Here is an 18,370-nt window from a genome sequence, read left to right as displayed (position 1 = left end):
TTTATACCCCACCCAAAGCTACAGTGCCATCACCGAGGTGTAGTTAAGTTGCAAAAACACTAAGCATTTAAACGCGACTTAAGACGTGTCTTATTTCCTTTATGTGACGCGCGCAGTGACGCAAAACGGCGGTGACGAACGGGCTTTAGAACGTGCGCGTGTCACCGTTCCTCAGCGTTCCATCGTGCCTTTATTTTGAAATGGACACGTAGCACAGACTCCGATTTCAGTGTCTGGTCCTAAAGGCACATCGGCTCCGATCAGTGACACATCCACACTTAAGGCAGGTCGATGGCATCGCAAAACTGCTGACATCGGAGTTTTGTTTGCTTGGCACCTCACTGACAGCGACATTTGGATCGTATAAAGGTTATTAAGAGAGAGAAGTAAGATGTCGGCTCCGGGTTACACCAATCTGAACTCAACGCAGAACGGCGCAGGTCCTGGCACTGCACCCGCTTATCAAAACGGTACGGGATTAGCTAGCGAGCTAACACGGCTAATGCTAAGCTAATGCTCATGTTCGGTTTAGACGGTTTTTCCCTTTGTATCCCACAAACTACTAATTAATACGATATACCGATGTAATAATAACGAAGACAGGATCACGACAAACACAGATTTAATATAATGTTAGTCGTTTTAGCACAGTAGCTAACTTAATGACGCGTAGCTGTGGCTACTCCGGTTAGCTAACTAGCCGAAAGTGAATTCCTTATAGTATTTAATCATATAACATACACACACACATCGATATGTATCGATATATTTCTCCTTTTGTATATTGTACTGATTTAAATTAAATGTTACAACCAATGCTAGTGGTAACAGTGTTCTGTGCTAACTCACTAGCATGCTAGCTAATCCCGAATTCGGTCGAAATACCACACACTATTCACTGTTTATTTTAAAATCTAATACATTGACTGAGCTCATTTCGGTTTGCTTTGTTTTTCAACGTCAGCTGGATCACGTACTAATGACACGGTTAGGACATTTGACAGGGAATCTGTTCCACTGGACACTTAGCTAGCTCATATCCTAGCGACGTCTTTAGCTAAGCTACACACCAAGGATTTGTCCTCACCATGGATTAGTTAGCGCTCAGCCGTGTACTTTTTCTATTTTCACCGTTATCTTCTCTTTAGAAAACTTTTAAACCCGGCTTCGCCTTCATTTCCGACCTCACGTATTCACTCTATTGCCACAAAACGACCTTTGCACCTGTTCATTGTATTAAAGGGCTCTGAATCTGATTGAGGAACAGGTGTGTGTTATCAGAGCAAATTGCCACTTGACGAGACCTTCCAAGTCTGACATCAACAGTCAAATGCAATTTAGAACGGATTCCTGTAAACAAATTTCTTGTACAGCTGTACAGAAGCAGTGGTTCGGAAGTAGTTTGCATTGCTTACGCATCACACCAAGCCAAGTTTGTACACCCCTGACCATCACACCCATATGAGGGCAAAATGTGCTCCAGCATGACTGCAAGGTCCATTAAGACACTGTTTGCCAAGGCTGGAAAGACTCAAGTGTCCCGCACTGTACAAATCTGGGATGAACTGGATCATTTAAAGCATCCCGAGGACTTCTTGCTTGACCGTCGGTGCCAGGGACCTCAGTAACGCTTGTGTTGTTGAAGCACATATCCTCAAAACCAAGTTCAGTGAAAGCATTGCTTGAAGAGTGTAGCAAAGGTGGATTAAAATCTGGAATGGGAAGTTCAACAAGCTCATACGGGTGTGACTGGCCAGGCGTATGCATAAATTTTTTTCCCATATAGTGCACTTGAACAAGGTGTGATTTTTTTTTTTTAAACGTGTGAGTACATGAGAGATCCTGACCAACTCACTACAAACCCCTCTCGCTCGTTTGTGTCCTTTGTTGATATCTATGTAGTCGGGTGAAATGTCTTAACGTAATGGAATGAAAAAAAAAAGATTCGAATGAAAAGGGTAGAGAATCTGTCCCAATACAATCCAGAGTTCTTAAGACATCCAAGAACCTAATAGTGTTCCTGTTTGTAGGTGGCAGGTGCATGAGTTTCTCCTACTAACTACAAACTGGAGTATTGACGATTCTGAAGTTTCAAATAACTGTTGGGTAAAAATAAATTTGTCGCCTAAAAGTCCATGATTCTGTTTCTTTTACTACAGCTTTGCCTCTTGGCTCAGTTTGAACCTCTCTGCTCATGAGTAATGGATGGCAGTTGATCAATGCTAAAGTAGACACGAAACCAGAATTAAACCACTTTGCTTGTGTACCACACTTTTTGACTGCTCGGTTGATTCAGATTGACTAAATGTGGAATATGTGAAAGCATTGTTATTTTCTACCAGTGACGTCTCCTTGTTGCAGATCATTTTTTCTGTCTAGAAAGTTCTGGAATGGGTTCCTTAACCAAATAATATTGGGACATTAGTTGGCCTACGGTGGTCCTGTTAACGAACATGGTATAGAGATCCTAATAATTTGAACATGTCAGAAGAGCAATACTTAGTCACTAAGAAAACTATGACCTCAATGATTAGCTATTAAACTGGCAACACATTTATATTTGATTAGGCAAATCATTAGTAGATTAATTGTTCTGTGCAGCATACCCTGGTTACCAGAGTTTCACTTTCACTGTGCTTCTGAGAAAGGCGCTTTAACCTAAGCTGTTTAACAATGGCTGCACTATGAAACCTTTTTAAAATGTATCCTTAAGTCCTCCATCTCTTTGTGATGGTGCTTCCTTTTTCATTTCCTGTTTGACTTTTATACCTTTCCAATTCACAGGACCAGGTCAGACCCACCCAGCCATGTATCCTGCCTCAAATTACTACACTGGTGTTCCTCAGCATGGTTATCCCACCATGCCGCCACAAAATGCCCCTCCTGGAAAAGTACCACCAACAAACACCAACTATTACCACAACAGCCACCCTCAGGCTGCTGCTCCCCCAGGAACAGGCTCTGCATTTTACTCTGCTACTCCAGCCCAGCTCCCTGTCAGTTCCAACCCTACTGCCTCTGTAGCCCCACAGTACTCGCCGCATTCCTACCAGCACCATTATGCCATGTCTGCGAGTTACTATGGACAGAATTACACCGCCACTGCTCAGGGGCAGCAGAATCCTCCGCCAGCATCAAGCGGCGCTAACCTGGGGCCCCCACTTTACCCTATTGTGTCCTATCCGTCAGCTCCTGGGAGCAGCCAGTATGGAACACTGCGATCGACCCAGGCTGCTGTTGGAGCGCCGCCTACCCAGAGTGCGTTGCAACATCAGCAGCAGTATTCTCATGGCAACAGGGCCACACCCACACCACCAGCTCAACAGGGCTATGGCGCCCAGTCCCTTCAACAAACAGCTGCCGTTAACGGCCAAACAAATGCAGGTAGGTAAGATTCAAGACCAGAACACGTCTCAGATTGTTTAAGCAATTCTAAATATTTTGTGTACAAGATATGTGTCTAGATGCCACTGTAGGTGTGGAACATCCACAAAACAATTTATCTCTTGTTATAATTCGTATTATAAACAGTTGTTCTTCAACCTTCCGACCCATGAGTATTGAGTATGTAACAGTGCTACAGTTGAATGTTGTGACTGAGAATCATCACAATACATGTTTTTTTTGTCCCAGGCCAGCAGCACTACAGTCAACCTGCTCCACCTTCCGTGGGCCCTCGTTATGGCACCGAGGGTGGCGACGGGCATCGTCGACCAACAGGCACCCCGTCCACATCCACCCCGTCTTCCCCAGGACACCAGTCAGGTAATGAGACCTCCATCCTGTCACCTCCTCTTCTTCCTCTTCGGCGCCATCAAGGGCTTCAGTGCTGCACAGTTCAGGCTACAGTTAAATCATTCGAGGATGGATTTGCAGTTTAGATATTCAAAGTGGTATAATATATATAATCTAATCACAGTATAGTGTCTATTGACTGATATTATTCTATGTCTGTTGTGCTGGAAATCCAGACAAGTTGGACAAACTACTACTGCATTTGGTGGTAAAATAAATAGTCGGTTCTATTTTTTTTTTTTTTTTTTTTTTAAAACTAACACCTAACACTAGCACTAACACCTCCTCCACACTCGAGTGAGAGAAAATCTGTTTTTCAGAAAAAGCTCGTCACACCATAACGGCCAGTTGCAAAGAAGTCGAAATGTTTTTATTTTTATTTTTTTTTATTGCTGAATGGTTATGAACATTTTGGAAGCCAAGTGTTTATACCGATCTATTTGTAATCAGGATACATACCTTATTTAATTACTCAATGCAATGAGCAGATCGACCCTCACTTCAATAGACCCACACGTTCATTAGCTCTTTACACGAATACGAATGTTTTCTAAAAGTCTCTAACTCCGACACTCGGATCTAAACACTCACCTTTTTTTTTTTTTTTCTTTTAACTACGCATTACTCAAACAGTGCAGCTCTGAAGTTTGCTTCACTCGTAGATGCTTTTGTTTGTCCTGTTTCTGTCATGTCGTGTGTTCGCCGTCGCTCAGTGCAGCCTGTCTGCAGCGTGTGCTTGTCCAGAAGCCATCACTCATCATCTCTCTGTCACTGAGCCATTATTATTAAGACGAACACGTGAGCGAAGGTCCTTCAGTGGTTCGGAGTCACACGCTCTGCTAGCATACTTCACCTCGGGCGCGTTCTTCAGTCATTCGCTTGAGATACATACTACGTATCTCGCTTCTCGTCCCTGCCTTCCTCGTCCCTGCCTTCCTCATCCTCTTCTGGCTTAGACTGAGCCATAGTTCTATTGTAGATGGTCCCATTTTTATTCTGCTTTACCATCTTATTTACTTTCTTAGCGTTTGTTTATTTATTTATTTATTTATTTATTTTTCCCCCAACTTATTTTGTGGCTCTCAAGACCCATTCCTGGATTGACCTTAAATTTTGGCCCATCGTACACTATATGTATATGATGTATACCAAAAGTTTGTGGACACCTGACCATCACACACGTGATTCTTCAGCGAAACGTATCCACATAGTTGAAATCGCACAGTTGTACAGGACGCTCTAGCCGTTGTATGCTCTATCATTACAATTTCCTTTACTGTGAACAAAGCGAACAAAGATTGGGGAGGAAGAACTCCACCGAACATGTTTGGGATAAACCGGACTGCTTATTATACAGTACAGGCTTCTTCACACATCTCATTACCTCTCTTGTAGCTGAATGAGCCCGAATCCCCAACGAAAAAGCTTTAGCAGAAGTGTGGCGCTTATTGGAACAGAAAAAGGGGAAACTAAATGGACAAGCACATGGATGTGATGGTCAGGGGTGCAGAACCTTTTGTCATATAGTGTATCACTGAATTAAATATGAAGCCTTAAAGAGCGAGCCGATAGTCAGTTACACGATCTGAAAGAGAAAACATTTCTCAAAGCTACCTAGTATCAGAGAGGCTGATGTATACACACAGTCGACTTGCACGTACAGTAATGTTTCTGAACTAAAACTCTGCCATTAGAGTATTCTCATGTGAATGTACCGTATAATGAGTGACACGTGTGTGTGTGTGTGTGTGTGTGTGTGTGTGTGTGTGTATTAAAGTCTCTGATACAAGTGTAATAAAGGGATTTACCAAAGCCACTAGAACACAACAGCTTTTTTTTTCCCCCAAGAACAGGATGTAAGAACGTGTTTTAATGTGTTTTTTTTTTTTTTTTTTTTTTAAACTGGAGAAACGGTGCACTATTACTGTGATGTAGGAAATAAATATCGGTAGACGTCTATTACTGAAAACATTACACACCAGGAGTGGGACTGAGAACCACTAGTGTGTGTGTGTGTGTGTGTGTGAGAGAGCGTGCACAATGACATCACATCTCAATCTTCAGTCAATCAGTGTTTCACCCCCCAATCTCAACTCTCTCTCTCTCTCTCTCCTTGTCTTTCTTCCTCTTTGTCTTGCTCCTTCGCTCTTTGTTTATTTATTTATTTATTTTTGTTCTACTTGGGTTGTAACACATTAACCTTTTGTCTCTGTACTCTCTCTCCTTGTCTCTAATTCTCCTCTCTGTATCGGTGTTCCTTTCTCCTCGTTTCCCCTCTCTCTCTTTTTTCTTGGTCTGTTTATTTCACTCTGCCTCGCATTCTGTGTTTGAGCATGATTATCTGTTGGGTTTTTTTGGTCATGTTTTCTTGTGCTTCTTTTCTTACCTCTATCATACGGGCATCCTTTAAACCCCCCCCCCCCTTCTCCCACTTGTGTTGAACAGAAAGAGTAGAACACAAGAACACAACTCTATCTCTCTCTCTCTGTCTCTCTCTCTCTCTCTCTCTCTCTCCCCTCTCTCCCCCCTTGTTTCTGTCCCTGTCTCTCTGATGATTGGCTGTGCTGTATTTCAGGGCTGCTGATTGGTGGATATGGGGGCAATAGAGCTGCTAGTTCCTCCACAGGGTTGCCAGGTGACCACTCCTCATCCAGTTCGGACCACGAGGATGAGGATGAGGAGGATGAGGAAGCAGGTCGGCTTTAGCTTTTCTTCCTCCACCCGCCCATGTCATCCCTCTGCCCTTCCGTGTAGTTCCCCCAAAACCACCCTACCCCCAGTCCCTCCATCCGATCATGAGCCCCACCCGAGAGCGCTCCCAACGTACACCTCTCACTTTGACTGCACACACAAACAGATCTCTCTAATGCACATCACATTCAGACACAGTGTGTGTACACTACTGCTAACATACACTCTGATTTAACAAAAAAAAAACAATATATAGACTGCTACAAGACTGTGTTTGGTGTTAGAAGCTACTTGAGCTACGAGGCTAATGTAGCTAATATATATAAACTGGGTGACAGACTTCCATCATTACTTGCTAGCTCAGACATTTAAGGCTTAATGTGCACACACGGACAGTTCAAGTCCTCGAGGACTGTGTTAAAATATTTTTAGATACGCGCTAATTGTAATCGTAGGCTTGGGATCATCAGGAAATGTGTGTATATGTGTTCAGATCTCGTGAGGGCTTCAGGGGACCAAGTGTTCTCACACTGATAGTTGGGTGAAGTGTAACCCATAGCAGGATTTAGTGCTGCGGTCCTCACGATGTATGAAAAAACTTATTTGTTTGTCACTGAGAAACTTTTGATTGCGTCATGACGAAAATATCTTTACTCCTGGAGGAATTTTGTCCCAGTTGTTCTCTTACTCTCTCACACACACGCACCACTGAATTAAAAATAGGCATCGTTGTGCGATTAGGGCATTTGGCTATGCATGTATGTGTCTTTTGGGTCCTGGGTGTGTGTGTGTGTGAGCGAGTCAATAAGAGAGTGTCAAGAGGTTAGCTCTTGTTAATGTGTGTGTGTGTGTGTGTGTGTGTGTGTGTGTGTGTGTGTGTGTGTGTGTGTGTGTGTGTGTTGCTCTTGGGAGGTGAGAGGATACATGTCCAAACGTGTGTCTCATTGTCACTTTTGCTAGGGTTGTTACCTAATGTAGTGTGTGTGTGTGTGTGTGTGTGTGTGTGTGTGTGTGTGTGTGTGTGTGTGTGTGTGTGTGTGTAAAGGAGAGAAACAGAGATGAGTTGAAACATTGCCGGGTTTTGGTGAGTGTGTTGTGATTTATAGTTCTTCTACAAAGCTGACCGACTTGTCAGGAACTTTTTGAAGTATTTCATTTCAAAATCGTTAAGTGTCCTCCAGCTTTGCTGACCTGCTCCATAAACCGTTCCATCGTCAGGAGTTTAACAGCACGTCTAGTGAAGTGAAACAGATTTGCAATTGTATTATCCCATTGGGAAGAATTGAACCCGAATTCAGCAGCATAATGTTCGGTTGTTTTGGAGCAGGTGTGTGTGTGTGTCTCATTTTCTCCATGCTCACTCTCTAATCTTTAAGTAAAGCCAATAATCCATAGAGTACAACATTTCAATCTGGGTGAACTGCAGTTTAGCCCTAAAATCCTCTGCTGCGTCTCTCATTAACCCCACACACTAATCAACTAAAGCTTTTAGAAATTCATGGATATCGAGCCTGAAATTAATAGAACGCTGTGACTTATTAGCAAGAATAAGGGTTTGATTGGTTGAGCGTAATGAGCAGATATGATGGATGGAATTTGCTCTCCAGAAATTGTGTGTGTGTGTGTGTGTATATGTATGTTATATTGGTAAAAAAAAAAAAATTGGGTGTGAAAAATGTATGTGGTCTAAGCCTAGACTCATGACACGATGAGTGATGTCAATCGAAGGAAAGAAGACTTTAATCTATGCTCTCTGGAAATCTCAAGAGAAATCACTATAGCATCTTCCTACAGTAAATCTCGGCTCGAAGGGTTCATTTCTATCCTCAACCAAAACATTGTTCAGATAAGGCCAGGGTTAATGTGAGTGTGTCTGGAAAGCCAGGTTAGAGCTAAAGGGATTTGGGTAGAACATATCTTTGCATATCGTGGACATAGAGAGGCGATAAGACGGGTGGGGTGGGGTGGTGTGGTGTGATCTATTATCACAGCGGGTAAAATTTTAGATTCCTTAGAATATATGGACGGTATTTCACGTGTTGACTGGTTGACAACGTTGTCCCTCGCTTTGCCAACTGTGTGTATTGTCCCTTAGGTGCAGACAGCTCATCTACCACCACAGGGAGTGCATCTCCTGTCCCCAACTGCTATGAGTCCCTGGAAGGAGGAAATTACCCAGGTACAACCTTGTCTCTTGGAAGCTGCTGGAAGTTAGAGGGGGAAAAAAAACAAACTGGATAATGTCTTATTGCTATTTTATTCATTTTGTTCAATATCTAAAAAACCTGTTTTTCCTAGGCTCGCCTGCTGCTCCTCATCCTCCTCCTCCTCCTCCTAGTGAACCTGCCAAACAAGCCCCGCCCTTTGGCTACAACTACCCAACCATGCAGCCCGGTTACCAACAAAGCCCTGCCCCTCGACCAGAGCCCATCCCCACACAGGGAGCATACAATCAACCTGGATATCCGCCATATTCACAGGTTGTGTTGCCAAGTTGGGCATTAATACAGTTGGTACATTCATGTTCAGTCTACTAATGTGTGTGTGTGTGTTTGTGTGTGTGTGCAGCCTTTCCCCAGTCTGAATCAGCTTTCTACAGCATTGGGGGGTCTGAGTGGAGTTCCCGAGCTGGAGGTGGAGGCCTTGCGCCCTGTTAACTTGCTGCAGGAGAGAAACATGCTCCCTCCGACACCCCTCGTTCCACCTGAACCCAAACTCAGCAGCGACTTGCGTAGTGTCAACTGCAGTCCAGAGTAAGACCCCCACCCACCCACCCACATGCACACCAACAGACCTTCATATAAGAAATACTACAAACAGAGAGTGTCATCTATTTGTATAAGGAAAAAGATCAACATTTACATCTTCTAGAAATACGGTATAATAATGCATCTGAAAATATTCCGGATCGTTATTATTTCAGTGTGAACTTTGCTTTGCGTTTTCCAGACAAGCCTCTCGTTATTTACTTTAACTCTGCCAGATAAAAACGGTGTCTGACCACCGAGTTAAACTTTACTCTTCTTCTTCTTTCATTCTCAGTACATTTCGCTGCACTCTGACGAGCATTCCTCAGACTCAGGCCATGCTGACTAAAGCTCGCCTGCCGCTTGGACTCCTGCTCCACCCTTTCAGAGACCTGACGGTACGTTTAAAGATGCCCTGCCACACGTATTTCATTACTTTTGTGGTAATGTCTGAAGTTTAACATGGACTCTGTAACATTTTTTACATGCCTTGGTTACCTTGTTTCAAGCCATTCTAGTGTGGTACAGAAAGCCTGCAGGAAGACTCAGCTCGATTTGCGCCAGTTCTCATTAATATTCAATGAGCTATGCCGCTCCGATTGGCTAACCGCTAGGATATGAGAGCATGACTATTCATTCACCCAGCGCAATAAGTAGCCTAGGCTAGAGGAACTTTGTTTACAATCACCTGGAATTGTGGCAGAATGACTTCTTCAGGTATATTGGCGTTCAGCCATCCTTGCTGTATAGGAAACTCACTGAGCTACACGAATGCAGTGGGCGCGGTCTCAAGTGGGAGAGCTCATGAATAGTAATGAGCTCGATCAATTCCACGTCGCACTGAGCAGCTTTTCTAACTGATCTGATTTCTCCGCTTATTTCTTTTCAGTGGCTAGAACTGACAGGGGAGGTAGCAGAACATTTTCACATTCCCGACACAAACACAAACACATATGGACCTAACACATATAAAAAAATACAAGTAAAAACGGTTTTGTGTGGAAGGGCACCTTTAAACCAGTCATGCTTTGGCTTGGCCAGGTATGGTTTGAGTGGGACAGTTGGGTGTTTGGCTGGGTGTATCTTTGCATGGGAAACACAGCCATGGGTTTGGACACCGAAGGGGCTTTGAATGGGCCAGTTGGGTGCGAGGCACCTTTTTATTTTTTAATAATATGGTATAAATAATTATCATAATAATCATTAAAAGCAAAACTCATTTCTTGTGTCTCTTCTTTTCCCTCAACTCCCCTCCATCTGTAGCAGTTACCAGTCATCACCTCCAACACTATCGTCCGCTGCCGTTCGTGTCGGACATACATCAACCCGTTTGTGTCGTTCCTGGACCAGCGTCGGTGGAAGTGCAACCTCTGTTACCGTGTGAACGATGGTAAGGATAAACATCTGTAGTAAGGCGGAACGCAAAAGCGAGCATCCTCGTTCCTATACACAATTTGTTAACTTGGTTTGTTGTGTTAAGCCTTAAAGGCCTGAGGCTTTTAGCCATTACTATGGGAGCAAAACCAACACTGAGCTTGTGCATGTAGATGCAAAGTGATGATTACTATTGTTTTTTTCCCCCTTCTGTTCCTTAGTTCCTGATGAATTCATGTACAACCCAGTCACACGTTCTTACGGCGAACCACACAAGAGGCCAGAAGTGCAGAATGCTACAGTCGAGTTCATCGCCTCTTCAGATTACATGGTCTGTGTGTGTGTGTCTGTGTGTGTCTGTGTGTGTGTGTGTCTGTGTGTCTGTGTGTGTGTGTGTCTGTGTGTGTCTGTGTGTGTCTGTGTGTGTCTGTGTGTGTGTGTGTGTGTGTGTGTGTGTGTGTGTGTGTGTCTCTGTGTCTCTTTGTGTGTGTGTCTCTGTGTCTCTTTGTGTGTGTGTCTCTGTGTCTCTTTGTGTGTGTGTGTCTGTGTCTCTTTGTGTCTGTGTGTGTGTCTCTTTGTGTCTGTGTGTGTGTGTCTCTTTGTGTCTGTGTGTGTGTCTGTGTGTCTGTCTCTTTGTGTGTCTGTCTCTTTGTGTGTGTGTCTCTTTGTGTGTGTGTCTCTTTGTGTGTGTGTGTGTGTGTGTGTGTGTGTGTGTGTGTGTGTGTTTCAGATGCTTTCTGGGTCACTGATGCAGGATGTACATTTGCATCTTGCTCTGTTTGAGGCTACAGAGGTTGATGCATAACTAGGGGTCTTAACACAGTGGCACTCTGTATCTGTTTATCATCCGTATTCACATATATATATCTGAAGTGGCTGTAGCCAAAACTGTTTAGTTCCCTCTCAAAAAATGCTGCAAATCCACCCGTGACACGACAATAAGGTCAACGTGGTCTGTGAATTGTTCCTATCACAAGTCCGCAATCTCAGCTATTCATTCAAGTTCTTCGTTGCTCTCAAACACAAACATGTTTGGGATTTTTTTCCCTTTGCTTTCATTTGGTTGTCTCTCAACCAGTCGCACAACGAATCTTTAAAAACCGAAATAAATCGCCGAGCCTCATATTCGAACGTGTATACATTACGTTTGCCTGATTGCTCTCTCGCTCCGTCTCCAGCTGCGACCTCCTCAACCCGCCGTGTATCTGTTCGTATTGGACGTGTCCCATAATGCTGTGGAGACCGGCTACCTGAGCGTGCTGTGTCAGGCGCTACTGGACAATCTGGAGAAGTGAGCCATTTGATTCTGTTTCTACTTTACCTGCATAGAAATATGAAAAACACTCAAACAGATCCGAATGTTCTTAACGCTTCCTCGGACTCTCTAAATGCTGCATGACGGATGATGAGAAGATGTTTTCATTCTGCTTTTCTCTCGACCTCTCAGGCTGCCCGGCGATTCTCGTACACGCATAGGATTCTTGACGTTTGACAGCACAATTCACTTTTACAACCTGCAAGAGGGGCTCTCGCAGCCGCAGATGCTGGTCGTGTCTGATATCGACGGTAAATAAATAAATAAAGAGCATTTTCTCATTGATAATCATATAAGAATAATGAACTGATGAGTTTTGATAACTGTGCAGTAGCACAACGTTTTCTGCTGTTTATCCCATCTGCTGTGTCTCAGTGTTTATTATCAGTTTTAGGAACCATTGGTTTGATTTGGCATTAATTGTTTTGTGTTTGTTTGTTTTTTTAAACAATGTCTGTAGATGTGTTCACTCCAACTCCTGATAATCTGCTGGTGAATCTAAAAGAGAGCCAAGAGGTAAGTTTCTTTTCTCTTCTCGTGTGTGTGTGTGTGAGAGGGAGAGAGAGAGAGAGAGAGCATGCAAAAGTGTTACCCACCTGCTTGTTTCATGTGGCATGTAACGGTTTCTCTCTGCTACTTTTTTTTGATCTATTTCTGACTTTTAGTTTGTTTATGCATCACTGCATGTAGATCTCGCTAGCTCTAACCTGTATGTGTGCTCGCTCTCTCTCTCTCTCTCTCTCTCTCTCTCTCTCTAACTCTCTCTCTGTGTATAGCTGGTGAAAGACTTGCTGAACGCTTTGCCCAAGATGTTCACACACACCCGAGAGACCCACAGTGCCCTGGGGCCAGCCCTGCAAGCAGCGTTTAAACTGATGACACCCACCGGGGGGCGCGTGTCTGTGTTCCAGACACAGTTACCCACCATCGGAGCAGGGATGCTGCAATCACGAGAGGACCCCAACCAGAGGTCTAGCACCAAGGTACAGGCACGAAGAGCCTGAGGAAGCAACTGGTGCCACTTTTACATGTGATACACCATCAACAACATCTAGAAAGATTTAGAGCTTCATTTTTTTAAAAACCTTCGAGTAAAGAATTCATGAAAGCCCTTTATATAATTAATTAATAATAATAATCCTGAAACTTTGAGTTGTCTTTGTATGATGTGTATGTAAAAATAATTAACTGTGTGTGTGTGTGTGTGTGTGTGTGTGTGTGTGTGTGTGTGTGTGTGTGTGTGTGTGTGTGTGTGTGTGTGTAGGGTGTGCAGCACTTAGGTCCCGCTACAGACTTTTACAAGAAGCTGGCTCTGGACTGTTCGGGTCAGCAGATCGGGGTTGACTTGTTCCTTCTGAGCTCTCAGTACGCAGATCTGGCTTCATTAGGTATGTGATCCGAATACAGTGATGTGAAACTATTACTACGGCGTTAAGCAGATCAACTAGTTAAATAATACATCTTTGTATTAATACTTCTGTCAAGTTAACTCCGTCTCGCGTGTTTTTTTTTAGCCTGCATGTCGAAGTTTTCAGCCGGCAGCGTTTTCTACTACCCAGCATTCCACCAGATCCACACCCCGGCTCTGAAGGTGAAGCTGCAGAAAGACCTTCAGCGCTACCTTACTCGGAAGATTGGCTTTGAGGCTGTGATGAGGATCAGGTGCACCAAAGGTACAGGAGTTTTACATAAATACTCCTGAAACTCCTGTTTCCTCTGTGCGTAATCTTAGCTACATCTTTTCCTCTGACTGTTGACTGATAATTCCACACGTAAAAAGGAAAAAAAACACAAAAATCGGTGTACGCGGAGCTTCCGTAAGAGAGCCGCTATAAGAGACGCTGTTCTGACCAAGAGTTCTGTGGTTTTTCTGTAGTTTAGACGTATTGACCGTTTCAGACTACTTAGAAAACCTTTTACCGTTTTAAACCAACAAGAATTAAACTTGCTTTTGTCCTGTAACGTTTTTCTTATTTCTTCCATCACAGGAATGTCCATCCATACGTTCCATGGCAACTTCTTTGTGCGCTCCACTGATCTGCTGTCTCTGGCTAACGTGAACCCGGACTCAGGTTTCGCGGTCCAAGTGTCTATAGATGAGAACTTAGCAGATACATCACTAGCGTGCTTCCAGGCTGCTCTTCTCTACACATCCAGTAAAGGTGTGTGTCTGTGTGTGTGTCTGTGTGTGTGTCTGTGTGTGTGTCTGTGTGTGTCTGTGTGTGTGTCTGTGTGTGTGTCTGTGTGTGTGTGTCTGTGTGTGTGTGTCTGTGTGTGTGTGTCTGTGTGTGTGTGTCTGTGTGTGTGTGTCTGTGTGTGTGTCTGTGTGTGTCTGTCTGTCTGTGTGTGTCTGTCTGTGTGTCTGTCTGTCTGTCTGTCTGTCTGTCTGTCTGTCTGTGTGTGTGTGTGTCTGTCTGTCTGTGTCTGTGTGTGTGTCTGTCTGTCTGTCTGTGTGTGTGTCTGTGTGTGTGTCTGTCTGTTTGTCTGTGTGTCTGTCTGTCTGTCTGTGTGTCTGTCTGTGTGCTTTGAGATAGTAAGTCCACATCATGTCCTGATTGGTCGGTGTGTGTGATTGACAGGCAAACGGAGAATCAGAGTTCACACCCTGTGTCTGCCCGTGGTCAGTCAGCTCAGCGACGTGTTTGCTGGAGCTGACGTTCAAGCCATCAGCTGCTTGCTTGCCAACATGGGTATGTACACACACACACACACACACACACAATGTTTTCTTTGATAACTGCATCAGGAAAAAGTCACAGATTTCTCACCGATGCCTTGTCTGTCGGTCTGCGCAGCCATAGACCGCTCGCTTTCCTGCAATATTTCGGATGCCCGGGACGCGCTGGTGAACGCGGTTGTGGACTCGTTAGAGTCTTATCGCACCAATATCTCCAACATGCAGCAAACTGGAGTCATTGCCCCCGCCTGTCTGCGCCTCTTCCCTCTGTACACACTCGCTCTTCTCAAACAGGTGCAGCACTCTGAGACAAACACACACACACATACACTTTCAGTATTAAGTGTTCTAATCAGTCTTGGCGTACTCCAGGAAATGCTTGTGTATACGTCACTATACATAAGTCCATGTTATTAACATTTATAAGTTAGTGATATTAGTTTTTGACGGTGTTTAGATTTCCGCAAAAAAAACCTCAAAGCAATTCTAGTTTCAAGGCAAATCAAAGCCATACAGTCAGTCGTACAGTACCACGTGATCTGACGCGTTCGTGTACAATTTTGCACCATGCAGAAAGCGCTGCGGACGGGGACAAGCACACGGCTGGACGAGCGGGTCTTTGCAATGTGCGAGTTCAAGAGTCAGCCAATAAAGCAGATCATGCACATGATCCACCCTGACCTGTACCGCATCGATAACCTCTCCGATCAGGTAATTCACAGTGCATGCACATGCTTTACTCTAACCATGTGACACATTTTGTCACCACAGTAATTCACTCAGCATTAGCTGGGTTCACATGAGCTTAGTAGTAAATATGTTTGAGGTATAAAAAGGTATAGAATTGTTAAAGAAGTTCAAGTTAAAATATCTAGCTTCTGCTCTAACGGTTGTATTACCTCACTTACCTCTGTGTGTGTGTTTGTGCTTATGCACTGTAGGGGGCGCTGCAGCTGAACGAGCGAGTGATCCCTCAGCCTCCGCTGCTGCAGCTCTCAGCTGAGAAGCTCACCAGAGAAGGAGCCTTCCTCCTGGACTGTGGCAGCGTTAGTACAACTCTATAGAATGTTCTACTTAATTCTACACCGTGCCATACACAGCTCCACACCTACAGCTTCTACAGTATCATACACAACACCTCAGAACTCTATTAGGGCTGGGCGATACGGCTGAAAACTGTATCACGATATCAGTGTTTCATATCGGTCGATATCGATAATTATTGATATATTTTTTTATGACCCAAATATATTCCATTTAAACAATTTTATTTTAAACTTAACCTTGATCAGAATCCCCTCAGTTATTAAGACAGAAATGTCAACAACCAGGAAAACTCCAATAATTATAATGTAAACATAAATGTAAAGTCACAATGAACTCAATCGCTTAAGAAATGTGACCTACTTTATTTATTACTATTATTTTCACTGTATGATGAAACATGGGATGTGTCCCCTCCTGACTCTGCATCTTGCCCTGTAGGTGATGTACCTGTGGTTGGGCAGGAGCTGTAATGTGCTGTTTATACGAGATGTCCTGGGCTGCAATGACTACACATCCATACCAGTCAACATGGTGAGTGTGAACGTGTGAGATTATTCATAGAGAATAACGTGTAGGTCTGTGAAACTATTGGTATAATAAACAAGTTATAAACCTTTTAAAAAAAGAATTGACAGCCTATAATGTGTGTACATTTGCGTGTCTGGGAACAGACCGACCTCCCTGAGTTGGAGACGGCGGCTTCTGAGAGAACCCGAGCCTTTGTGTCCTGGCTTCAGGAATCCAGAGGGTTTTGTGCCACCTTCTACGTGCTCAAGTATGTTCTTATTACTATACATACTATGTCTAATACTATACATATGTTATACATTGTACTCTAGCCTGTAAACTACATTCCGTTCCGGGGAGTTGAACTTAGAAGATAACAGCAAAAGCATAAGCCCGGTCTGAATGTTATTCCAGGATTACATTACCAACATCTACATTAGAGTCTGATTTGAAATGAATGCATCCCAGTCGGCTGATTGAGGATAATTAGCGGGTCGTTTTCTTTCTCACAATGTGGTTGTTTTACAATTTGACAATCAAACTAATACTCACGCAATACGACCCAATCAGAGAAGGCATTTTCCACCGCCTTCTGTATACACGAGCCCACAAGCGAGTGGATATACACGGGTGAACGTAACTCCATGCCACAGACCCTTCGTTGCTCATGTGAAGTCATGGCCACAGATGGCTGTGGCATTTTTTTGGGATTCAAAATCTGCATTTGTGGTATAGCATTTTTTTAGTTTGCTGGGCACTCTGATAACCACACTGCCCTCTACTGGCTTCCTCCATTCCATTATGAAAATCAAGCTGCAACCACCGAAAGAGTAAAAATGTGGTGATCTGTGTACTTAATTCATCTGTGGTTCTAATACAATGCAACTTTGAACACACTACCAGCGAAGTATAAGATTTCCAGCGTGTCTGACTTTCTCTTTGCTTTCTCTCTCTCTGTACAGAGACGACCCTTCGGCAAAGAACAATTTTTTCCAGCACCTGGTCGAGGACCGTTCTGAATCCGCGTTCTCCTACTACGAGTTCCTGCTTCATGTCCAGCAGCAGCTGTCCAAATAGAACCGAGCCCGGTCTTGACAACACCATGGATTCAGTCTGGCGTTACGCCACCCCACCGTCCCGCCACGACACAACCCCACCGCCTCGCCATGACACAACCCCCTTCCACCTCCCACTGGCCAGTCACAGCCTGTGGTGCCTCAATGTGGGCGGGGCTAAAGACCATCGCAGGAAAACAAACAAAGCAGCAAAACGAACACGTGACCTAGCGCGTACTGTGTTAATGAGAAAAAGACGCTCTACCCTTTACACACACTCTTTGAACTGAGTTTTCATTCTGCCCTTGAAATGTTTAGCTGCTCTTGTATCACATGCGCGGAGTCTATATCTTTTTTTTTTTCTTTCTTTCTTTCTTTTTTTTTTAAATAGCTTCTCCTTATCCTTTCATCATGTGCGCTTAGACAACCCTGTGATTTAAGTTCTGTAGCTGTTAATAACACCGCCGTTTTCCTTCTCATCGCTTAATATGGCATTTCCTTACAACCTAACACACATTGATAATCTGATGTTCTCATTCTCCTCACTGACATATATGTATCATATATATATATAATTTCTACATCTTTTTCTCACTCTATTCTTCTCATTCATTTCCCCTTAAATCATTTTTTTAATCACGAGTCTGGGTGTAGTTTTTAAAGCCAAGCATTAGTCCATCTTTATCCCATCTCTAGCAGCAAGAGTTGGAGTGATGGCAAAGCCCATACACACACAATTACACACACACACACACACACACACACACACACAGAGTAAGACACCTATGAGATGCCTGGATCTGTGCTGTTTCTGAAGCTGAGATCATCTTTCTCTCTCTGTTTTCTTGGGGAATCCTGCGGTTAACGCCTCACTCTCCACTTTATAACTCTGGAGAAAAGAATATTTTATGTGCGATAATTTATGATGAGCTTATTGAATAAAATGAAAGCCTATTCCTCCTCGTGTGTCGTGTCTCGAATTTATGCATGAAGAGAAGCGAGATTTTTTTTGTCACAAATTTGTAACACAAAACTTAAAGAACTGCTGTCTTTACCACGACAGCATAGTCTGGCTAGTTACAGGAAAAATAAATTATTTTCAGGCCTCCGAGAAAATTATAGCAGACAGAACGAAGCCAAATTTTACCACAAAAACCTTTTT

The 18,370-nt window shown here is 43.6% G+C and overlaps 1 protein-coding gene across 3 annotated transcripts; it reads left to right on the top strand.

The window, feature by feature from the left end:
• Window positions 1–126: 126 nt before the first annotated feature.
• Window positions 127–18,168, top strand: sec24b (SEC24 homolog B, COPII coat complex component). Of its 3 annotated transcripts, none has more exons than XM_027171781.2 (24): window positions 127–440; window positions 2,785–3,384; window positions 3,634–3,765; window positions 6,371–6,490; window positions 8,582–8,665; window positions 8,785–8,966; window positions 9,055–9,239; window positions 9,529–9,631; window positions 10,497–10,623; window positions 10,829–10,938; window positions 11,786–11,898; window positions 12,055–12,173; window positions 12,383–12,438; window positions 12,699–12,905; window positions 13,187–13,310; window positions 13,437–13,595; window positions 13,911–14,084; window positions 14,502–14,612; window positions 14,718–14,893; window positions 15,173–15,310; window positions 15,541–15,645; window positions 16,085–16,177; window positions 16,318–16,421; window positions 17,116–18,168. In XM_027171781.2, exons 1-24 carry the CDS (start codon window positions 392–394, stop codon window positions 17,228–17,230), a joined length of 3,486 nt encoding a protein of 1,161 aa, XP_027027582.2. In that variant the 5' UTR covers window positions 127–391; the 3' UTR covers window positions 17,231–18,168. The 3 variants fall into 3 exon arrangements, with proteins under 3 accessions (XP_027027582.2, XP_027027581.2, XP_027027583.2); XM_027171780.2 differs by having other exon boundaries at window positions 132–470; XM_027171782.2 differs by lacking the exon at window positions 6,371–6,490 and having other exon boundaries at window positions 135–470.
• Window positions 18,169–18,370: the final 202 nt, after the last annotated feature.

The sequence above is a fragment of the Tachysurus fulvidraco genome, chromosome 15 (assembly GCF_022655615.1).
Source record: "Tachysurus fulvidraco isolate hzauxx_2018 chromosome 15, HZAU_PFXX_2.0, whole genome shotgun sequence".
Classification (NCBI taxonomy): domain Eukaryota; kingdom Metazoa; phylum Chordata; class Actinopteri; order Siluriformes; family Bagridae; genus Tachysurus; species Tachysurus fulvidraco.
The sequence above is the reverse complement of the archived record's forward strand: the minus strand, read 5'-3'. Positions and strand labels throughout refer to the sequence as shown.

Excerpts from the sequence above, each read along its gene's own strand:
- sec24b (XM_027171780.2), top strand. The coding sequence starts at position 392 with ATGTCGGCTCCGGGTTACACCAATCTGAACTCAACGCAGAACGGCGCA. Across the intron at positions 10,939-11,785 it reads TCGCCTCTTCAGATTACATG|CTGCGACCTCCTCAACCCGC; the intron begins GTCTGTGTGTGT and ends CTCCGTCTCCAG. Across the intron at positions 14,894-15,172 it reads CACTCGCTCTTCTCAAACAG|AAAGCGCTGCGGACGGGGAC; the intron begins GTGCAGCACTCT and ends TGCACCATGCAG.